This window comes from Glandiceps talaboti, chromosome 10 (assembly GCF_964340395.1).
Source record: "Glandiceps talaboti chromosome 10, keGlaTala1.1, whole genome shotgun sequence".
Taxonomy (NCBI): Eukaryota; Metazoa; Hemichordata; class Enteropneusta; family Spengelidae; genus Glandiceps; species Glandiceps talaboti.
Window position 1 is genome coordinate 6,694,552 of NC_135558.1, and position 26,255 is coordinate 6,720,806.

At 35.2% G+C, this 26,255-nt stretch overlaps 1 protein-coding gene across 3 annotated transcripts in view; it reads left to right on the forward strand.

The window, feature by feature from the left end:
• The window catches only part of LOC144441068 (uncharacterized), a 51,030-nt gene that overhangs the window by 13,707 nt on the left and 11,068 nt on the right, over positions 1–26,255 (forward strand). Inside the window, exons 1-2 of one of the 3 annotated variants that reach the window (XM_078130590.1) lie at positions 6,996–7,250; positions 7,406–7,529. In XM_078130590.1, coding sequence (XP_077986716.1) covers positions 7,469–7,529 — 61 coding nt within the window. In that variant the 5' untranslated portion in view covers positions 6,996–7,250; positions 7,406–7,468. Of the gene's footprint in view, positions 1–6,995; positions 7,251–7,405; positions 7,530–26,255 lie in introns of those variants that run through there. The other 2 variants (XM_078130591.1, XM_078130592.1) reach the window with 2 other exon arrangements.

A 26,255-nucleotide genomic window follows, 5' to 3' on the forward strand; every position in this document is an offset into this window, starting at 1 on the left:
ACTTCGACAAATAAGCATATGTGACTTTTTCAAATTATTATATTGACTTGATAAAGGATAGTATTGCGAGTTTAGAAGACCAAACTATCACAAGCAATAAATAGACTATATTCCGTACAAAATAGGGACAGAAATAATTTATTATACACAATAAACACTCAATAGCAAAATTAAAATAGAACATGCGACTGTCGACCTTTTAGTTTATTATTTAGCATTAGTTTTTCTTCCTCTCAGGTGGACGACACGGGTAAGCCTTCTCATATGACCATTGAGTTGCTGCACAGCTTGATATTGAATTACAAAACAAGGACACCACCTTAGAGGTTACAATGTATATTGCCTGTCTACAAACGTATCACGTAAACGTTGTGTTTTACTTTTCAGATGTACTGCGTGACCAACCCTACAGAGAATCGTGACAAATTATTTCCCATCATCACAGCAGTGTGCAAAATATTGTTCTCTATATATATCACTTCGAACTTTGACTATCTATAAATCATCACTTTAATCATAATCATGAACAGCTACTTTTGGTTTGGCGGTAAAATAAGCGATAGACCCAGACCACAGGGCGTAATTAACCAATATCAAACAATAAATTGAATCACATCATAATAAGAGCAACAGATATGAAAAATATGAATTGGTCGAAAAAAAAGCCCATGATATTTTTTTCACATTTCAGCATAAAGTTCTTATAACGTTTGGTGAGATAACACAATTCTGTTAGACTTAAGCGAAATCAAACCAACCTTCTAATCACATGTGCATAGTGACGATTTTCCGCCATTCACGGTTATCTATTATAGTAGATCAAGAACATTCTGCGCAGTTTATCATGATACAGGAAAGTCTTACCGATAACATCAAAATGTCGAGACTCGACGCAACCGGTCCCTAAGACATGAAGATCCATGAACATTCCCGTTTACCTTAGGGGGACAGTTTATGCTTTATAAATAGAAAATGTCTTAAAAGACAAGGGGTGTTTTCAAGTATCGTCAAAAAGAACAGGCGCATGGTGCTAAAATTAACATGTTACTGGCATGACCAATCTGGAAACATTCACATTGACGTAGTTTGCGTACTTAGTGATAAACGTATCGCCTACATTGACGTGTGTTTTTTTAATGTTGAATCTTAGCTAATAAATCTGGCGGGAAACATGTGCAGCCAATAGTTATTTACGGAAATGCTACGCCATCCTGTAAAGACAAGATTTTGAAAGAAGTCTTTGGTGCTGTCCTCAGTAGTTCTAGTGACACAAATGGTAATTTCAGCAAAGCTTCCCCTGCTGATATCATTACAACTGATATCTAATACAATTTGTGTTCAGTTGTCAGCGATTATTTAATCACGATAATGTCTACAGATGGTATGGTTCAAAACGAGGTTTTACAGGTACAAGAAGGAGATATTTGAATTATTTGTAAAACTGTGTTGATGTAATCTGAGTAATGTATGACGTACAGCAGTATGTCAAACAGGATGTTTTCGAAAAGTGTATATTTTATGAAGGTTCGGCTTTAACTAGGTTGGATAACCTACAGTTCATTTGAGCAACTAGAAATTTTAAATTACCTTCTCTGGAGGGATGAGTACGTTTTCATTATAGAGCACTATCGCTATAATATTGCAAGGATGGCAAGAGCCACGTCTGTTTTTCTTTTAGTTTGTTGGGTGTTGCAAAATACGAAAGATGGTCTAGCATGGTTAAATTACCTAAGTTGCATCGATTTTTCAGTGTTGTGTGAACCAAGTAACCTGTTGTATAAAGCATTTCTCCAGAGACATCAATATATTATGCATGTTATTACCATCTGTCTTTATGTGTGGTATACACTATCAATGCTATTTTCTATATTTTATACTTTCCAGCCATAGATGCAAGTATGTGATATGTTAACCTCTGAGGCTTATACAATGTATGGATGGGTGTGCCACAAAAATGTACGAAATTCGCTTATAGCGTTGCAGGTCACCGTTCACTGGCTCTGTTTGATAGAATAATACACGAAACCAATAAAAACTACATGATCTACACTAGATTGCAATGTCTTGCTGCATTTAGTCTGATTGAAATATACAATTTAAGGGCCACTCCATCTAGATGTAGACACGGGTGTCAATGTGTTGATGTCTATATTTGATGTCTGCATGGTAGACACGGGTGTCAATGTGTTGATGTCTATGTTGAATGTCTGCATGGTGGACACGGATGTCAATGTGTTGAGGTCTATATTTGATGTCTGCATGGTGGCATGTTAAGTTCAAGGTCAATAGACAAAATGTGGCAAGAAACTGTATTCATTCAATCTTGCTATCTTAAACTGTAGTATGAACAGTTTCTTAGTGGTTGCTAATGTGGTTGCATCAAGCTCAGTTGGTGAAGCGTAACCTGCAACGCGCTGAATATATATATATTCCTGCGACTTTTTCTAAAGATAAGTTGAGAATTATCTGGGCCTTCATCGAAGATCCTTGTCTCTGTGCCAGAAGTCTGAGAAGTGCAAAGAGTTTAATGATACTTTGCATCGTCGTCATGCTGAGTACAATGTGTCTTCGTTCAGATCGTCACAAGCCTAAATATATATATCAATACTAATGATAGTGTACATCTGATGCATACTGCATTGGTTCCATTTTTCGATCAATCGATCAGAGCAATGACGTAGTCTGCCATTTCACTAACTGTGTTTTTTGTTTACCTTTACGACTTCATATTTTGCGAAGTTAGCATCGACTGATTCTGATCAACTTTTTAGAATCTTTTATCATGAACATAAAAACGCAAAAAAAACCTGGACATTAGTTACATTTTGCTAGTTTTAAACACTTAGAGTGGACATGATGTTCATTTAGGGTCTATGTTTTGAAGTGAAATATAACAACAAAGCTACATAGGTGCAGTGTATTCAGGTATGTCATATATGGTTCTGCAACTTTGTGCAAAAGCTTTTGAATATAACACAATTTTAATGACATTTGCGAAAACATCACTCTTTAGATAAGTTAGAAGGTCAGTTCTACATGCCATCTTGCAGTTGACTGTTGCAGGATGAATGATTTGTGTTTGTTTTAATATGTTTTAATATGTTTTAATTTGTTTTGTATTTCAACAACGATGAGATTATTTCAAGTTTGAGTGTTTATAAAAATACAATAATCGTATAAAAACCATGAAGGATCTAATATGTGTGCTTACCTGAGACGAACATTAGATTAAGCCCCCGTCATAGATTTATTTACATTTCCCATTAACAAAATGGCCATTATACTTGCCATTGCTCTTAACTTTGACACCAAATTACAGGCTGAATTTTGAGCTATGAGGAAATGTGATAAGAAATATAGAGATCTAGAATTCGTGGATATTCGGCCAGGTTGGGTTTTATGGTGGCGGAAGCTATCACATAGTATCCTCGGAAGGTACAATAATTTTGAAAGTCGAGTCGACCTCTTTCACATCGTATAATTATAATGACAAACTGCTATAGAGAGAATCCCACCAAAATCAGTAAAATCTGCTGATATATAAACTTAATGTAGGATGAAACGATCACGCGAGAGGTCACAGTTCGAAAAATTCTAAAGAGATTTTTGTAAAGATGTATTAAAGATGAACGTATTCTAAATCATTGATGTTATCGGCAAACACTCGCGAAGACATCTTTTAATCAACGTCGATAAAATGACTGTTCTCGCCTGGAGGGACCTATGATTTGATGCTGAAATTAGTAATGTGACAATACAGCCTGATTTGTATTGAAGCAAACATTCCATTAGATGTATGGATAATGTATTATCTGATTCACCATATGGTGCGTACGCTTAGCATGGAATGATAAAATCACACATTCTCACTAATACTAACTTCAACATGAATACAATCACGGCTAATACTAACTTCAGCATGAATAAAATCACGATGAAAACGTTCAAAGTCATTTTACTACTATTACAATGTAATTCACACAGACAAATTATAGGGTATTTTTACATTGACAATTAATGACAATTTTCAGATTGTATCAATCTAACTTCTAACTTCGTGTTGAGCATTCAGACACATAGTAATATGGCAACCTGATTATAAAATCTGATCAAGGAGGGGGTTGATGTGTTTAAATTACTACATTTTAATATGTTTAGTGTACTTTTGATTGCGTCCAATTTGACAATGTTGTTTGGCTCAAATATTTAGGACCAAACAACATAGTCAAGCCAGATAACCAATTCTCTAGGCTAAATCATATTAGCACCTTTCTTGATCTGATTTTGAAACCGACTGAGTATCACATGTAGATGTACATCTCCAGTGTCTCAATGAAGTACCACTTGACTTTACACCAGTATCTCTCTCTGAACTACACTATACTATGTGATTTTTACACCACCCTAACATACAACACCTAACATGTGTAATACAACTAAGTTACAACGCAACACAATATGCAAGACGTCTATGATGTGTGCAGCACGAGGACAGGAATAAATATGCTACACCGCTTCACGTGTCGAAACGCTTTGTTTCACGAGTACATTATCTAGTACGATTGTATAGCGAACATTATGTAGTATTGGTGAAACATATAATGCCGAAATGTAGAATTTATTCCCATAATTCCGAAATACGATATTTTGGATCGTAACAATACTATAGCCCTTCTCTCGTTCATTAACCATTACACTAAGGAAACTAAATTTATTCGAGATAAATATAACTCAAATGCAACTGAAATATAACATCAACTGTACAGTTAGTCAAACCCAATGAAGGAAGAAAATAACGAAGTTTTCGTACATTTCAATTTTATTGTTTAGTTATAATATTCCACTAGTTAGGGAAGTTAAAAAAGCAGATGGAAATTTGCAATCATTTTAATTTCCACATCATTAGGTGGTGATTGTATCTTACTGTTGTCATGGAAGCAGTGGTAGTCATGACGTTGGCAATTTACAATGAACATCAATGATACAGGAGATGATAAAATAGAGATGTGCGACCAATATAAGATAAGCCAACACATTTGACAGAGTTGAAAAGCAGCCGCCATATGCAATTGGGATATTTACTAGCTTAACTGTGCAGTGCTTAAAATTATAGTTACTGGCGTCATAAAGACCAAACTTAATCTTGATTGGACGACATACTTAAGGAACTCTCGTGTAATCGTTGAGGTGAAGAGGGTAGAAAGTCACATAACGTATGTTGTGACACATCATATTCCATATATTTTCCTGAAAGGAAGTGACAGTTATTTCTTTGCATGTTCAACTTATCTGTCTTACAGGCTTTGATCAGTATCTTCGTATCTTCGTCCCTAGTGAAATGTTATGTGTATTTAGTCTTTTGACTAGACATGAAAACAGGGATGAACATAAATGATAACGTTTCGCTAGGAACACTGTACCCTATATCCAAAAGACGGCCAAAGTTCAATAATAACAGATCATAGTATGTCAATTGCTGTCATCACATCTTAAAGTACGGGTCACTGGCACGTGTCTGTTTAAATCATCACATTTACATGTATCAAGTTGGCTCAGATATACAGGGCAGATATACTAGTATGAACCCTTGTACAGGAAATGACGTATTGTCGCTAGTCATTGAAGAAGTCTAGGCTGTTGACATCTTCATTGAACGATGAATTGTGAAAATCAGAGTGGTAAAACATGATAAAAAGACTTGGACAGGAGCCTCGCTTTCGGTTTTCACGTCGATATCATTTTTATTATTGACAGTGGGACGAATTGATTTTCTTACCATGACATGTATGCCAAAAGACACTTCATTGACGTTTTATAACAGTGCAAAAGTTCCTATCACTATTCCTATTGTTTGAGAAAGGGGTTTGTAGTAACGTTCACCAGGCCAGGAGGTAATTGCCAGTAAATAGTGACTTGAATTTTAGTAAAATGGGTCACAAACGAGAATCATAAATGACATGAAAACTACTGTAGTTTTAACAAATCAGGAAGTATAAATAGAAAATCACACTGAAACGACGTCAGTCTTTCTCTCATGAAGTACACCATTACTATTTAATCTCATATTCTCTTTAAAGTAAGATGTTAACATTGCCAGATAGATTTGCACTTCATACATCAAGCAATATCATGATCAGTTTCATATAATGTGATTAAATTCACAAATGACACGAACAAATATAGCCTCCAACGTAAAATACGAGGGTCGTGCAATTATCAGCTGGAGACAAATGCTGATCATCTCTCAAGGGCACAAGGTTGTTAAAGATTATTTTTCCGCCCCCTCACAATTACTGCAAACCTTCATAGTATATTGTGTAACAGCAGAACATTAGAGTGTACTTTGAGACACTGTCGTGTGCTATTAACCCATTAGGAAAATAGTGTGTCAAGCAAGGCAGCTCGGTGTCTGGTGTTCTTTGAAATTTTCACTCCACAACCACATATATACATATACATGTGTACGTACGTAACAATTTACAAAATTAAGTCATTTGCACGAAGAGCTATCAAAATATCAAAAGTTAAAATGCTGATATGTTAATTCTGATTTCCAGACATTTTACAACTCAAGCAAATGAGCAGACAGAGTAAATATGTTAGTATAAAGTACATGAATTCCCAGTCCTCGATATTACGACCTTCTAATGTCCGCTTTGAGCAAACAGATTTAAACCGATTGACAGGACATATTGTGATACCGTCATCCAGCAGGTTATAATCATATATATCAATATTACCATTACACGAATGTTGTTCGATCCCATCAATTCAGACACAGCTTGTCAAAAATCTCCATGGAACAATTCAATCAATGTATGCCTAACCTTTCATTGGGATTAGTGATATGGGTAATATTACTGTAATATAATACCAGCTTAGACAAATATACATCTTTTAAACTTCAAATTCATTTGTAAGAACGTTATCATACACAGCAGTAAATTACACTGTAAACGACTAGTAGCCGTAAACCAGACGATACCAAATGATTTTCCAGTTTATAGACCACCTAGCACGTTAGAAATTCGACAAGTATAACACTGGTGGTGTGCCAAGGAGTTGCGGCAATACAACATGTGCATTTGAGTAGGAACGTAATGTTCATGGGATTACATGTAGCTTAATTTGATCTGATTGGTTGGAGCGTACGTGTGCTGTAATTCGTCCTAGCTAATGGTACTACAACGTTTGTTGAAATTACACGGTTGTCTCATAACCAGTCTTTAGAAAACCGCAATGACGCCTCTGTAAGTGCTTTCTCATCCAGTGTGTTAGCTCCTGTCACCGTTTTTGATATTTGCCGTTGCAGACATAGACAACTGTAGAGAAATGTTTTAGATCTAAAATGCACTGTACCAACGTTACTCCCTTTTTACGATGTTAATGTCATCTTGTATTTCAGTACTAGTAAGCTGATTACACGTACATAGTTGTCTACTACACCCAAGTAAAAAGTCGACGGAACATGGATTTGGACATCTTCATCATCTTCGGTGTACTGTCGGTTTTGTCGACGATTGTAACCGGTGAGTAAACCGTTTTTACTACGAGCATGTGTAGCGTATATTGATAGGATACTCATAGCAAGTGTGCAATACTTCGCGATGTCGACAAGTCATCAGGACATCTGAATTAGAATTCCATACTGTAATGGTTTCCTAGTGTTTAATGATTAAAACATTTACCCATTACTGATGACTATTTCTCCGGAACAACTACTATATGAGCTATGGCGTTGTTACTGTGTACACCAATTTCAGTTTGTTCAAGGCGAAGTTCTCCAAAGTACGTGATGAATAGTGAAACACGGCGGCATATCCGCATATAGAGCGAATCGTGTCAATATTTGTCGCACTAATAGTGTCAATATGATCAATTTGTATCAACCCGAATATTTGATGTATACCACTGATGAACTATGATGTCAACAAATAACGATTATGCTTGATTCAAGGTAATAGATATGAAGGAGCTCAATACATCAATTCCATTGCCTCAATGTGTACAGAATTAATGACATAATCTCATTGCTGTAAATTAAACTTTGAATGTAGTCGCAATAGCCCTTTGTAGTTCGGTATACGACATCATCATTTGCATTGTGTACGTACAGATATTCACTTTTTTCCGTTTGTGTAATATGTCTGGCTTTAGGAGACATAAATGTCATTTCGATAGCTTATCACTCATATGGCTGCATAAATTGATCAATTTTATTGGATTGGAGATTGACATGATTTGAAGAAACTGTACATTGTTTGGCAAGCACTCATTGGCTCAAAGGCAATTACGTAACACCAATCAAAAGCATTACACCAGTAGATACAGTCACTGTGATTGGTCCGTTTATGCATGCTTGATACGAGATGTAATTGGTAAAATCTCGACGTGGACAATCATTATTTATTTCAAAACAGGAAAGTGGTAACCTTTTAAACCCTCACGAATCACGGTGTAGTGATTTTGTTAAGAGTGATACTATTGTAATATATACAGTACAAGTCAATCAATGTCACATTGTATATACAAGACTTAATATAATGTCACATGATCACATAAACAATCTATCAATCATCACAAGTCTGCCAATGTATAACCCCCTGTTATCCTTCCACCTCTATATAACACACGTTGGCGACGACATGAAATAATCTGAGTCAATCAATTGAAAACTTATCTCAGAATTCTTGATGTTGAATAAAATCACAAATTTAAACGCCAAAATGTCTCACGTGTTAATAAGAAAACTCTTGCTCAAGAAACAACTTGTTTATGTTAGCTTTGTGTGTGGTTTAATGATATAGATTCGGAGCTTTGGTGACGAAAATAATGTAATTGTTAACATGGAGTTAGGTTCATCAGAGTTGAGTACATTCGATGTGATCTTAAATCTCAAAGCCCATATATCATTTCAGATTACTGTTCAGCAAGTGAAACTTGAGATAAATGTAATTTCACCTAGCTTATAACAAGTATCTATACATCTATATAGTGTGTTCATATCTCTTGTCTTCCAAATACATTATTAACGATTGTATATCTTCTTCCTCTAGAAATTGTCTGCCTTTTTAAATACCAAAATGTTGTTTTAAAGTATTACGGTTTATAATGCATCTTTCTGCCTTAATGAGAGATAATGAGAGATAATAGGACAAAATTGTTATATTTTTATGTTTTAGCGGATTTCAGTTATCGTTAATAACTTCCGTTTTATATCGTAAACGGAAGCAGCATATGGTTTAGTCCTGAATAGCAGGAAAGATGATGTTCGAATGTCAAAGGTCAAAGCTTAACATCATTACTACCCTTGTATGTCGTCATTACTTTGGTTGTTGACTCGAGACGTGACGACTTGAGCCGAAGTACTAGAAACAAACTCTCATGTAAACAAGTACTTGGTGACTTTAACAGTGGGTTGACCTTAATAAGAGTTTTATAAACACTTCGCCACAAATATTTTTCTTATGGTTGATTAATTATCCTCTAAGTGCAAAGCCTCATTGCTACTCATGCAATGGCTACTCTACAAATACATCATGGCCATCCCCCGGGGGCATCCGATTCATAAATATTTGATCCCTTGTATTGAAAATTTTCATCATCATCATTATACTCTTAGAAAAATATGTCGTTTTAAGAAAGAAAGAAACACACGCCTATGTTTTATCATTTGAAGTGGGTCTATATTTGCGGTACGTTTCCAATCTCAATTAGCATATATCTAGCTTCAAGCTACATTTAGTATTTTGGCTTGAAAGTTTGAAAAGAATACATTGCGTTAACATCGTTAAATGCTGTTTAAACTTGATTGGCAGTATACTACTGTAGAATCAGACGTATGATGTATACACTGTGTAAATCTCCCCTTAGGAATGCACTTCAAGTAATGCAATAAACTACTTTGATGGTTCAGCATCGAAAATGTCATCCACCATGCCACTTCTGTCAATAAGTTTTTGGCGGGAACAATCGTCAAGAGACACAGAAGCAGACACAGACACAGACACAGACACAGACACAGACGCGCAGAAATACAGTAACAGCTAGACAATATATGTCGGTCTGTCTAGCTATCTGTCTGTGTATCTGTCTGTCTGCAATTAGTCATACAAGTGATTTCAAGGTTGCTTTTGCCTTTCAGACAAATTGACATGTTTTATAAATCCAATCCAATACAATACAAACACTTTTTCGTCCATTAATTCAAAATACATACATTGGAAATGTCCTTTTTTGGTATCACAGAATTCCAAGAACAAGTCTCGGAACTTGAAGCTTGACTCGAAAGTATTTTCATTCTGAAAGCATACACAAAAAACGTTATACGCTGGTGTAACCGCACTAGCCACGTCTGTACTTTTCCCCAAGAGTAAAAGTAAAAGTAATGTACAGGTACAAATTACAAAATAACTGCAGATATAAAGAATGAACTAACCTAAAAGTATACACAACAGATATGGGAAAAGAAGGATATGATTGGATACTAGAAATTGAATATGAATGTGATTGGATGAAGAGAAATTAACAGATGAATCCAGGTGACATGATAATGAAATGTACATATAGAAATCGAAATGAATATTTATGAAAGAGAACAAAGGAACACAGTACCGTAAATCACAAAACGTAAAAAAACATAGACACACAAACGAGACGGACAGGACGCAAGACTTATTTGATAAAGTGGTACATTATTACGCTCATTAGATAAATACAACTGTGACATATATCTACACGATGACTTTATACAAAATAAATAGCCTGATTCACACACAATGGAATAAAGACTATAATTATAGTTCTTATAAATTTGAAAATCTTACTCCCAGACATGTATTATATTTATTCGATACATTTGTTTCACCTATTCTGAATTATTGTGTTGAAGTCTGGGGGCTGTGGTCATGGCAACGTTAACGTTGTTGAAAGAGTTCATTTCTTATTTTGTAAAATGCTGGTTGGTGTAAAACAAAGTACTCAAATGCCTTGTCGCATAATACTAGTACATTTTTATAAAATTGTAAAGTTTTGGTTAAAGATTGTAGAGAGTGATTCAAAGAAATACATTTAAGAGAGTATATAATGTTTTTCTTACTGATTCGCAGCAATCAGCGCTTGCCAGATCATTTTGTACAAAACTGGAATAGTAGGCTAAGTGGTTCATCAAGAGCTAGACATTACAAAAAAATTGATATTTTGTTCTGTTTTATACCCTATCTAAATATCATTACAATAGAACTCTTTAGACAAGCCCTCGCTAGATTACGAGTATCATCACACAATCTTCAAATTGAGTCAGGCAGGTGGGCTAGACCGAGAAAAGCACTGGAACAAAGGCAATGCACTAGATATCAAAATATTGAAGATGAATTCCATTTTGTTTTAGTATGCCCTAAGTACGAAGCAATTAGCCATAAACACATTCAACAGTATTACTGGACGCAACCAACCCTTTTCAAATTCATTGATTTCATTTCCTGTGACAATGAGTTTGTTATTAGGCAACTTGGTCTCTTTATCTATAAAGCATTTAAAATTAGGAATGAAGAGCTATAACCTGTTGGTGTGACATTGATCCGATAATTGTTACCTTCTCCACTTATTTTTCCATTTAGTTATGTAACATTTGTGTATTTCAGTATTGTTTTTGTAATGTATGCTCATTGGTCAGTAGACCTATTGCAATAAATCATATCATATCATTATAACACATTTACAGCGGGTAGAGATAGAGTTCGTTTGGTGGTAACACGTTGCTTGTCGTAAACCTTAGACTCTTTTACGGCACCCTGAAAGAATGCACCGTGAAGTCACAAAGAAAATAAGGTCTGATGTGCGAGAATGCGATATTTAGCAGGCTAATATGACACGGATAATGTAAACACTAAAATGTTAAGAGCTCATTAAACTTGGACATAAAAAGGAATACTACAGAACGTATCAAGTGAATCCAAATGGAAGAAACGCTTTCTGATAATGTAATTGGGCTTTCATCGATTACTCAAGCTGCTGTTGCAGCATAAATGTTACATGATCTAATCGAAGCTTATCATCTCGAGAGGTTTAACAAGGAATCATTGACTCTTAATAATTGATTATCCCTTGAATACATACGTTGATATATCCGTGCCACCTGTCTGTCATTCATTCAGGCAATGCACTCTTAAAAAATTGAAATTATATATATATATATATATATATATATATATATATATATATATATATATATATATATATATATATATATATATATATATATATATATATATATATATATATATATATATATATATATATATATATTTCATTTTTCTAGTATCACCGTCTGGACAAATACAGAATACAAATGATTCAAATTTGCTTATCATAGACACAGTAGCCATTTATTTCCGCTCTTGTGTGGGTGTCGCTACTACTTCACCGCCCTCTGGTGGGAGTGTCGCGATTATGAAGAGGAAAACAAAATTCACCTCAATTCATATTGAAATACGAAGTACTCATGAAGTTCCAACGTCAAAAATGGAAAAAAATATTATAGATTCAAGTATTTCAACAAATCACAGTTGAGTTTTGAATTGATCAATCGTCAAAATACAATAAACACGTATTTCTTGACAAAAATGGAACATTTATCTGAAGAACGCTGTAAGGCATACAACGATTGAATAATACAGGACCTGCTAAAGTGTTTTTTCTGATAATCTATGTCACTATATGTAACGTAAATGCAATAAATTGGAATTTATCGATTTTTCGAGATTTCTTGATAAAAATCCAAACTCTTGTCAACCCACAAGCAACACAGACTACCACGACTTCAGTCACGAACTCTTTCATTTTAAAACTCCGGCATGCTGACTGATCAACCCCGGAAAACAACATCACTCCAACATTAAGCTTGCTTGAGGCAAATACAAAATGATTGGACACATTTTGCAAAATCATATGATAAGCTCAACATGTATCCCCGATAGATGCTTTTAACGTTAACACAGTATGATTTGTACAGCGAATATCTTCTAAATTGCATTACCCAATCTAGGTTATTTGACGAAAGCTAGTACATAAAACTGCCAATTACCGCTTACAAGGTTAGAGACAGTGTTATTAAAATGACAACTCGAGGATGAGTAGCTGTGCTGAAGCTTATGAACAATCACACCGAACATCAATTTGAAAGCAAAATCGAGATTGTCTTCAAAATTGGCCCCTGTATACTCCTTTTTTTTTAGACTGAGGGCATGATTTATCATTGTTTGTTCCTTCAAAAAAATTCAGACTGTGTGATAGAGACTGTTTTGTAATTTAGACGGATGGAAAAAGTCTTTGCTTTGGGTGTTATCATCATTATCGGGTACCCGCAGCACCCTGTTGATAATCGTGTCATCTACACTCCCACGTGGGATTTCAACGTAAAAACGGAGGTCGATGCCACTTCACAAGTAAAGCATGGTTTACTACTCACGACGTGTACCCAGTCATTAGGCGTGACAAGGACAAATGCTTTATGAATAAATGGATGAAGGTATTTCATTCAATGTGGGATCGAACAATATATGATGTTCACAAAATCCCCCCCCCCGTTAGTGAACTATGGTACATCGATTCTTTCCTGTATTTGTATCCAAGGTGTACATACGCCAATTTGCCAAAACAAAAAAGTCTTTTCTATCACCTCCACAAGGATTAGCCATGACAAGGATTGGCACAGGGAACAATAAGCATGTGATTAATGTTTTTTTTTTACATTTATTTTGTTGAATAAGACTGATGAAAAATTAATGCGTGAATTTAAATTCAAAATCAAAATCATCACACATTTTTGTTGTACACCGTGGGATTACTGATCACGTAGACAAGAGGGATGTGGAGGTGTGTGACGAATCGTAATATGTGGTGTTTGATAAAATCCATCAAATAAAAATAGTGCCAATGGCGTTGTAGCACAACTGTAGTTTTTAAAAAAAATTATCCACATGCTGATCCATCTGAATGATTATCCAGTTGCCTATCTAGCCCTGTTGTTATCTTTGCAATATAGGCAGAATCCACTTAAAATAAACAAATAAACTAAACGAAAAATACAACACTTTGGCGATGGAAATGAAAAGACTAATACATTAAAGACGGAAAAAGGATTGGGGCTGTGTTTCTTTATTATGAAATATGTATAATTCTGGCTAATGGGGAAAAAAACTGCAGTGAGAATTCTTGGTTAAGTGCTGTTTAAACAGTATACATTATTCAGGCAAAAAAATCTCATAAACATGCAGAATAATTGGAGATATAAAATATTCATTGGATTGAATGGAGATTACCTTATGATATCAAAACAAATCGTTGAAACTCAAAGTCTATATAAATGCAGTGGGTGAATCAACGTATGACGTGTACAACATGACGTCACTAAATCAGAAGCTAGTATAGATTCGGCGCATCCAGACATGTTAAATTGTTATCTCCCTTTATCATTTTGGGAAACGTTAACTCTTAATACATTGCGATTGTATCAGCATTGCATCAGCAAGTCCCATTCTTTATTTAGATGGATTATGTTACACAAGGCCAGACATGTTTTTAAATCTGCTAGAAATCGTACATCTTTAAATTCTGTCTGTTTGTCTGTCTCTATTTGCATGTGTGTGTGTGTGTGTGTGTGTGTGTGTCTGTCTGTCTGTCTGTCTGTCTGTCTGTCTGACTCAGACGGTTAAATGGAAAATATATAAATGACCTCAGAAGGTGCAATATATGTAGGATCTGAAACCAGTGGGCTCATCAAGGTAGGTGACCCCACTGAAAACGAACTAAATGTATTCGCATTCGAAACTGTTACTAGAAACCCACTGTACAGCATTTTACCCACAACTCTCTCTGATTTGTAGTGTTGGACATCATCTCCTTGAAGTCAGACAAATCTCACCAGTGTATAGGGTTTTGTAAAAACATTTTTTCCATTTGGCAAGCGTAGAATTGCCACCGATGAGTTTCTGAATACCCATTTTCATCGGTTCTGGTATCAGTGATTTATTATAGAAGGAGTAGCAATTTTAGGTATTTGTCAGCAGATTTTCTTGAAAGACATGAAGAATATTTGCGACGAAACTAAGGAAAATATATGCACCTGTTATGACTTTGCCAAATATATATATTTATTTGAATAGGTATGACAAAAGAAATTTACATACTAAAACTCCAAAGCTGACTACCCAAGTTATTGACACTTTGACAGTGAAAAGTGTTTTATTCACAACACATGCTTAATTTAGTTGTTAGTTCATTTTTATACAAAATTTAGAACTTTATTTTTGATTCCTAAGCGTTCTTTTGCTACATATTAATTAAACTTAATTACTATGCCAGAGTGAATATAGAGTTTGAATTAGGCGGCACAATGCTTTTAATGTCTCACGCAACGTTTTTGTTCGAAAATACACAAACAAAAATACAGACACTGATATAATATATGATACATTCTGTCTCACTATGAACACAAAGAAACAGTTTTTTGTTTGAATCTTTATTGTCTCAGCAGAGAATGATGGAGATTTATGTTGAAAGTGAGATACAACTGTATCATTTTATGTGCATGGGTGCTACATGTGTATATATATTTTGTTTGTGTATTAATTCGTAACAAAGAGGTTGGGTGAGACATTAGATACATGATGCCGCCTAATTGAAATAGTCACTCTGGTTCTATAGAAGTTCGAGCACGTGTGCCTAATATTAAAATCCTCCGGCGAATTGCTATAAAACAGACAAGGCGTAGTGCACGTATTGTTCGTTCCTTGGTGAGTAGGAAGTGCAAATAGGCATGTATATGGTGTGCAATTTGACCATGCATTTGCCCTGTAGACGTCCCTCGTGTAAAAGCCCGTAATAGTTTTGTACATAGCCAGCAGCAAACTGGGTTTATTACTCTAACAGCATGACTTCATTAAACTTCTTAGGGATTATTTACAGACACATAGCCAAGACAGTCAACAGCACAGCATGTCAAAGGAGAATACTAAATTTTATGAATCAGTTAGCTCACGGCACATTTGCACTTTGTCTTCTCGATTACCTTAAAAGCTTTACGAAGTAGTGAAATTTCAGTTATTTACAGTTTTAGAATTTGATACTTTAAATTTGCTGGCGAGAACGTTAATGTAGCGGAAAATTAAATATTTTTTTGTTAGTCTCTGAAGTAAATGTTGACAGGAAAAGGTCGAGGTTAGCATGAGCTCAGTTCGATGTCAGTGTCTGCGTTTCTTACTTTGTTTATAATTTCGAAACTGGAATCGTGAATTTGAATGTACTAGCACTGTGTCTTCCTGTAGGCTATGTGGCTATGTTTCAATCTATGGAATCAAATGGAAACAAGCTAGCAGAAAGCAATTGCACGACCTATTTAAAGGAATGATTTGACTTTTTGTTGTAAACAGGAATTACACCTGGGTAGTAATCGATATAGTCGTAAAACGTGGCCCTAAGAGGTGCACGACTCGTGATAGTATCATATCAGTGGGCATTGCTTGTACAATAAAATAGTCCTACATTGTTTATCATATTCATACAATGGATCCATATCCTGCGAATACGTGGATTTTCGGTTTTTAAGAATCGTCCATGTGAATGTTTGTCAAGTTATCTCTTCCACTGTCTTTTTCAAAGTTTTGAATCCTGCTGTAATAGGTACATGTACACAGGAAACTCCCACATCTCTGTAACAGTCATATACCTGAGAATTGGGATTGTGGGCAATGGCTGTACAAGTCCTGTAACAGCTCTGGCCAGCGTACAGCTGTACCACACCTAGATTTAGCAGGTGTGTAATTGGTATGCCAACATCCATGTAACATGGATGTCAGACATAGCAATGCAGTACATGCTTTTATAACACCCATGTATATGCCAAGGTACACTACAATCAGTAGCGGCCATATTGGATTTGTCACCGTTCTCGATAAATGAACATACTCTCAAGTGTCCATTTTAGTATTGTTTGAAACTCTACAGCATAGTACTCACATATCTTGAATCAATGGACTAGTCAACCAACTCCAAATCCTTATAGCTAGTAATTATAGTGGTTAAAATGTATTCAGTACTTTGACTGACGCTATCCAAAGTCTAAACCCCAATCAAGCTTCATGACCAAACTTCAATTTTTGTTTTTGTATATAGTTTATTTAAAACCACATATGAATAATAAAACTGACGAGGTACATAGTTATTGGATGCAGAGGCTTGTAGTCAGACCTATAAGCTTAGCGTTAAAACTTAAATACAAGAGACAGAGAGATTTATTTAGGGATATTTATCATCTTCAGTGATGTCATGTTATATTTACGTTGGTTATTAATGTTATTAACATGCCATATTAATATTGGTTATAAATGTTATTAACATGCCATATTAACATTGGTTATAAATGTTATTAACATGCCATATCAATATTGGTTATTAATGTTATTAACATGCCATATTAACATTGGTCATAAATGTTATTAACATGCCATATTGACATTGGTTATTGATGTTATTAACATGCCATATTAACATTGGTTATTAATGTTATTAACATGCCATATTGACATTGGTTATTAATTTTATTAAGATGTCATATTGACATTGGTTATTAATTTTATTAACATGCCATATTGACATTGGTTATTAATGTTATCAAGATGACATATTAACATTGGTTATGAATGTTATTAACATGCCATATTAACATTGGTTATTAATGTTACTAACATGACATATTAACATTGGTTATTAATGTTATTAAGATGTCATATTAACATTGGTTATTAATGTTATTAACATGCCATATTGACATTGGTTATTAATGTTATTAAGATGTCATATTGACATTGGTTATTAATGTTATTAAGATGTCATATTAACATTGGTTATTAATGTTATTAACATGCCATATTGACATTGGTTATTAATGTTATTAACATGCCATATTGACATTGGTTATTAATGTTATTAACATACCATATTAACATTGGTTATTAATGTTACTAACATGCCATATTAACGTTGGTTATTAATGTTACTAACATGCCATATTAACATTGATTATTAGCATTGGTTAAAATAACCAAGCATTTCATTCTATACAGAAAGCAGCAGATCAGACGTAATCAGACCGAGGAAATTTAACAGAAACAGTAAATATAAATCAAGGAGAATACATTTATCGATATCTAGGGGGCTCTGACCCATTTGGTTTTGTGAAGTCTTTTATTTTTCTTACAATCACACTCCATATTAACTAACTTACCGCTGACATTATATGAAATATCACCGGATAGATATTTGCGTACTTTCTAGAGAGGGATTGATTAAACGTAATATGTGTATCGCTAGGGCGTCACTCGTACTGATCTCTCCTTGCGTCATCATCAATGAATCAAAAACTAAGTTATGTTTTAGAGTAATCGCCTTATCTCTGCTAGAATCGATATTTTAGCTAAACGTGACGTGGTATGTATTCTTCAGCACAAACGACTGAAAGGGCTACGTATTGCAGTGACATACATTGTGTAACTCTCAGGCCACACTTCATTATTTACACTATCGACGGATCATTGAACTGTCACCAAACGTGCTCAACATGACAGTCCTACGGTCAGCTTTGGATTGCATTCTGTGTTTCGATGGTTGGTTTGTGTTTTACTTCGAAAGGTGCCAATGTCCTTCATGAGGAATAGCACCTCCCCCCCCCGTGAAACTTAATACAATCCCGGCGTTGTAATACATGTGATTTACTGACTTTTCGGTGTACAACACGTCAAATGATATTTCAATGATGGGCGAAAGCTATGTCTTGTCATTTCTAACAGCAAACGAAAGAATTTTAATCGATATATTAATACCCTTGCAAGTAGCTGTTCACATCAATCTAAGAAAAAACTAATATAAATCACAAATTCTGTATCATATTGGTAACACAAATATATGGTTGAAGATTTCCACTGACTCTGTCTGATTATGTGTATGTATGTATGTATGTGTGTGTATGTATGTATGTGTGTGTGTGTGTGCGTGCGTGCGTGTGTGTGTGTTTGATTAGACAGCAGTGAAACTAGTCAGTTTACTGACAGTGGCATGGTTTGAACAAAGACATGTTGAGTCTGTCAATCTTGATGGCACGAACATAAGGGTATAGTCTGGGTTCAAATAACACTCAAAATAAACATAAGGATATTGCTGTAGGCAACTCAGTTGTGACCTTTAAGTTTAATCGATACAATCCAACTTGTCTTCGATAGTACAATATCTGTGTAATGACCCAATCACTACTACCATGACATACTTTCCCGCCAAAATGTCTGGTAAAATTCTTGTGTTTTTCTGCCTTTTTGGAAAATTGACTTCTAACTTAGATTCTTACTAAACCAAATCTTACTTTTGCCGGATTGGATTTTGTGGTAAATTTTCTTAACAATGAGACATAAATTTAGTTACGTAACTTTACAAATATTTATGTTGTTTCGAATATTTACTGTCATGATTCTCGCCAAGTTGGCGCTGCTCATCAAAACTAGCCATGTTGTGTAACAACGGCAATACTTAGTGCTGATGGAATTGCTTGACTCATTGGCGTTATAAAAATTTAAAGGTTGTGAAACGTTAAACTAAAACCGAAGTGAGGCATAGCCAGGGAAGATACTATCATGTTAAACGCGGGAAATCAAATGACTGTCACGTTTGAACAAATGAGGTTATTATTAGTATATTAGCATGATACTGCCCACCTGAATTTTGAAGAAGTAGAGAAATGTGATTTTCCAGTTAGAGCCAAAAAGTTCAAAGTACTTGAGAGATTTATCTTACTGTTACCATACGATGGAAAGTGATGTCTGCTGCCAATAGCAATCCGGTCATTAACTACCTCGACGTGTAAACTTGTCAGGGATTGTATCAAACTTAGTGTGTGGCCAGGCACTGATGTAAATAATTTATTAACTACACCAGTTGACAGAATTTTATACAATGTGTTCAAAATAAATCAACATATATGTCCATAAACGATGAAATTAGAAAAGTAAACATCGACAGTGAAATGCTGCGATTTCACAACCCGTGGGGGGCGAGGGCGATTGGCATACTTGACAGTAAGGTGACCCTGGAGAATAAAAAAAAACAAGCACAAACTCTACAGAGCTTGCAAACTTGGGGTCTAAAGTCTTCATTTTCGCCCGAAAATAGGGTCAAAAGTCTACATGATCATGTTTGAAAAGTCGTAGGTGTTATACAAAGATGCGGGTCAAACCTCTAAATGATGTTTCAAAGACTCAAAAGTCTACATGTGTACTTTAGAAGTAGTATGTTTTAACTCTTATAATATGGAAGTATCCCCCATACCAGCTAAGGTGTGATACAGCCACTAGAAGTAGTACAGGTGGGGCGTATTTATCAATTACAGGTCCTGGCTTCAAAGTATGGACGTGCCTTTTCATTTTCGTCTCAGAGCAGTTTGGGGTGAATTTGCTTGATTGAGTCGCTGCCAAATAATTTACGACGACGATCAATTCAAGTGGAAGTTCTCTGAGTGCTCTTGACACAAATTTAAGTTCTTGTTAGTGTTTCCAGATAGCTCTCCTTCAAATACAACTCCTCGTTTGTTTCATCCTTTTGTTCAGATATCGAGTGTTCAGTTAACTCGCACGGTTTTTCAACGAGAGCATGGTGTCCTTAAACCGGTCTGTTACACGTCTTGTAGTAGAAAGGAAGGCTTTTGTTTGTCACGTTCGGCCTTTCGCCCCAGCGCAGAAGTTTAATACTGCAATCACATAAATTTACAACTTTATGCTGGTATTCTAGACAGGGTGGCCACCAATAATCCAGTTGGCACATCTATTAGGAACGTATCTCTAAGCTAATTAATTTGAATAAAATGTAAATTCCATTAATTATTTGTGTATTGAAGAAGACATAAAATTGTTAAATTAATCGCGCACCAACTCCAATCCACAATAACAAGGCCACAGAACACTTAAGAGCCTTGAGATTTGTTACTTGTGAGTAACATTGCATTACTCAAAATACTATATCACTCTTTCCCTGCTGAGACGAACACCGTGTTATTGTTAATGATCGAGTAGTCGTTGAGATGGACGTTCTTTAAATTGCCCCGGACGTGCGATTCTGATTGTCCTCGAGGGAAGCGTAATTGTTTACTGAGACGGATACATCGTATCTACAACTTCTCTACCTAGGCTTGAATGCTGTAAATGAATATAAAGATTCATTCACTTTTATCGTCACGGAACATAAAAACTTAGCCACATGCATTTTCCTTGCAGATAAGTCTAACGAATTGATATCGGATCGATGAATATTTAAGATTAAAATTGACTGAAATGTTACTCTTGCCTCATAAAAATTGAGATACCGATCGAGCTATTCGTGACCTCAGTTGACCCATGCTTTTAACGGATCTGGCATGATGATGAACAATGAATAGCAATATAGCAGCTAGCTAAGAAAATTCTAATTGAGCTCTAATTGCATTATGTCTAGCCATCAATCAACAAAGTTAATACCCTTACATTATCGTCATTCCTGCCACTATGAGCATATTTTTTTATCTACAGCATATCAATGAGTATGGAATGAAATCATTTTTCATTAACTCTGTGCATTTCAGCATCATGCGAATGCGCGGAACCCACTATTCCCATGTGTCTTTATTAAATTATTGATAATACTAACTGTGAAAAATTGATGGAGACATATAAGTATTTAATACAATTCGTTTGCACTGGATGAGCAAATGGGCTGTTATACACGTAATTTGTCAAATTTTATACTATCGCCGAGGACAGGTACGTGTGATCACCTGTAATGTAAGGTAAACCTATTTTCTTAAGTAGCATAATTTGTTTGGCGCCAAATTACACAGAGTTGTTTTTTCCTTTGAAACAAAATCGCAAACATTTTATGTCGAGAAATAGTAATAATACAGTCTGTATTAAAGGTCAAAAGGTCAAAGGTCTTGGTAACCGAGAGGGTGGTATTCAGTGGTTTGGTAACTAAAACAATGTCATTAATATAAATAACCTATGTCATACATGTACGTAGTGAGAGCTTCACTGCAGTTGTAAGACACATTTCCAAACTTTGTACTAGTTGGGATGATGTAACTGAAGTGAGGACAAAGAACCGCATGGTAGCTATTGCCCTCCCCTGATATTTAAACAGATACCTCTGGTCGAGATGAAGAAACCGCGAGAGAATGGCGAATAATGAAAATCGCATTATAGAGTATTCCAATCCTTTGATAAACATGCAGTCCTTGTGTCATATATCATATTGGGGATATTTAATACTTTCGCAAGACGTGAGAAACTTTACTCCCTGATATTAGATTTCAGAGTCCTATTATATTCGCTGTAACAGAGATGGACAGTACAGGACACCCTTGTATGTATATGTTGTAATTAGGTTGTATATATTTACTGTAAATACGTTGTATGTACTGCAATTGTGTTGTATGTACTTTAATTATGTTGTGTGTGCCGTAATTATTCTGTGTTCTGTAATTATTCTGTGTACTGTAATTATGTTGTGTGTACTGTAATTATGTTGTGTACTGCTGTCTGTACTGTAATTATGCTGTGTGTACTGTAATTATTCTGTGTTCTGTAATTATTCTATGTGTACTGTATTTATGCTGTGTGCACTGTAATTAGAATACTGTAATTATGCTGTATGTATACTGTAGTTATGTTGTATATACTGTAATAGTGCAAACGTAGGACTTTCCTCTTCATTGGATTGAATATCACTAATTCTTTTTTCTACTTGTTCTAGAGAGGCTATGACATTTTAAAACATTTTGGGATGTATGAGTATGTCTATATGCCACAGCCCCAGTATCGTTGCTAGGTTACCAATGTAGTTTCATTGAAATACATAAGCGCGTTCATAGAACAAGTACACTACAATTTTCCATCGAGCACCCGAAAGCGAGTATTTTTAGACAAACCCTATCTTGACTTAATGTAGAAAAACTTTCATTTTTACTCAAGAATGATATCTTTTCATAACCTAAGAGCTCGCGGCCAAAACTTTCTTTCGATATTTTTTAAGAAAGGGCCAGGCATTCGATGGTCAGTAAAATTCAACATGTCTTTTCCATGTCTTTGTGTATATGTAAAGTGTCTGAATGTTATGAAATATTGAAGTCAATGCAGAAAAATAAGTCGCCAGGCTCGGATGGCCTTTCTGTGGAATTCTATGTAGCTCTATGGGATGATTTGGGAGACCATTTCACGGCCGCCCTTAATTATGCTTTTAATCAAGGCGAAATGTCAGCTTCGCAATGTGAAGCGGTAATTAGTTTAATTCCAAAGTCCGGTCAGACGCTTGAAAAAATCAAGAACTTAGGCTTGGGTCACTTGCCTTTGTTTTACAAAGAGGCGTTAAACGAAACAGTTGGTTTACTCTTTCAAACTTTAAAGTAAAAGGGAAGAAACCGTCAACCAGTCTTGATATAGCTCAGGAGATTATTTGGAATAATTCACATATTAGGATTGGAGGAAAATCAGTGTTTTATAGAAGGCTGTATGATCGGGGTATATTATACATTAGGGATCTGTTTGATCATTATGGTAATATTCTCTCTTGGAATGATTTCAAACAGAAATTCCAAGTTCAAATTGACTTTTTATCTTATGCTGGTTTACTAGATGCAATCCCAAGTAAATGGAAGACAGAGATGAGATCACATATTCCCAATATTATTCAAACACCTATTGTGAATCACTTTGTTCCGAAAGTTGGAGGAAAACGACTTGATAAGGTTAATGCAAAGGAAGTATATGATTTGTTATTACACTGTTTTTCAAGCCCCAACGGTATTGGGGAAATGGGATTCCTCCTTTGATTGTTCATAGTTGACTGGAAAACTATATGGAATCTTTCATTTAGGGTAAACACGGAGGAAAAAATCAGGAATTTTCAGTTTAAAATCTTGCATAACATTCTCGCCACAAACCAGAAATTAAATACATGGGGAATTAAAGACACCAGGTGCCCTGAAAATGAAGATTTACATCACCTCCATTGAAAGTGTCCTGCAGCTAAAGTATTTTGGGACAAGTTTATTTTACTCCTTAATTTTGTTCCTGATATTCATTTGTCTATGTCAGATGTCATTTTTGGTAAGTTTGGCATTTGCGCCAAAATCTTCAATTTAGTCAATCACCTTATCATCTTAGGCAATTTTTTTTGTATAAAGCTCGGTTACTTGAAAGGCGTCCAGACTCCAATTTTGGATCATTTATTAGTTATCTCAAAACTGTTAGGGATATGGAAATTAAATTTGCTCGCAGAGGGGCCCTGAAGCATAAATGGGAATCATTAGCTTTGTAATTATTACGTTACTGCAAGTCATGCAACTGGTTTTTCATCTGGGTAGGGATTAGTTTTTATTTCTGTGATTAAGTTAGGATTCTGTGCTTAGTCCTTTCATAACATATATTTCTGTTCAAGATATTGTTACATTATTCTTTATCAATTGTAATTATTTCCAACCCTATGCATTAATTTATTTAATTAAGTTAACTAACCCTCTCCCCCCCTCTCCGTTTGTACGTCCTGTGCTTTCTCTGTAATGTATTGTTTGCCTTTGTATTGTCTTGCAGTTGTATTGGAAATTTAATTTTTTTTTTTTTTTTAAAGTGTCTGCTTTTAACTTTTCTTTGTTCCTTTTAGAGGTATTTTAGGTTTCATTTCTATGTTTCTTGTGCTATTTGGCGCCTTTTATCTTTTGTCTCGTTCTGTCAGTTTTGTAAGTGGGTTTGTAGAAATTGGCCTCTTATATCCGAGTATAAACTTTTCAAACGGACGTTTAACCAAAATGGTTTCCTCACAGACAATATCCACACTTGAGAACTGCCTTCGGTAAAACGAGTAGGCTGACATTTATACATTGCTGCAGTAGACACAAACCCAGCTTATCTGAACATGGGGACGCCTGATTAAATATACGATATCGCTTTACTTCAACAATTCCTAATTGCGAGTCTCTCTTGTTGATCGACAATTTGATTATTCAATTTCTCAATTGTTTAATATCTGAGCTGCTCTCTATATCAAAGCACAACTTTACACTTATTTGATTTATTAGAGTGTTCATGATATAATGAAGTTATAACTCAATTACGTTGATGTGATTGTGACTTGACCTTTGCATGAACGTAGGTTGACAAACCATAGAATTAAATCAAAAGTCTTTAATGACTGGCTTCAAAGTACCGAGTTATTATATGTGTAATCGATGACATGCAGCCAAGCGATTTAAGATAGTTATATTCTGACAGAGGTTAAAATTCCAAGTAAACCCGATCACCAACTCGCATTGATGTAATCTGACGCATGTTTAAGTGTTTCAAGAGTCTCTACATGGTGAATATTCAACCTTCAATTTTGACGAGTTTTCCGCACGACAGTTTTCCACAAAATTCAATCAAATTTTGAAGATAGTTTTCCACAAAGGTCATCAAATTTTGACTATATAGTTTTCCACAAGGTCATCAAATTCTGAAGAGTTTTCTATGAAGGTCACCAATTCTGACGACAGTTTTCCACAGAGGTCATCAAATTCTGACTATCGTTTACCTCAAAGGACATAAAGTCTGATGACAGTTTTCCACAGAGATCATAGTACGTTGTTATCCATACAAACCATGTAATAATAAATTTGTTCAACCCCAATCAATAATTCTCTTTCCCCGACACTTGATTTACACACTTTTATCTCTAAAAGTGCCGAACACTTTTATGATGTGATTGAAACCAGATAAGAAGTACATATTTAAAACTCGTTATTATTTTATAGTTTTCACCAAGATTTGTATTTTGTGTAGACTCTAGATGTGAATATGGGAACTTAGGAGTGGTCGTAAATTTTTATATTTTTGTGACGGCTGATAGATTCTATCGCTCAGAAAGTGATTTCTTTCTTATTATCAAGAGTAATGATCCGAAAAAATCCCCGCAATGGTTACTATTTTTCTATCAGAACATCGATATCCGTGCAATCGAAAACAGATATTTTCCCGTTAAGTTTAATGTGCCATGACTATTTCCGTCGAAAATGAAATTGAACAGAAATTGAAGAGAAGTAAAGTATATACACAGACTTTGAAAGCAACAGAAAGAGCATTTCTGGTGAGGGCCTAGACTGTCGACAGTCGCTCGCACCTTTTTTCCTACGTTTTATCTAAACTCCGGTCCGGCGC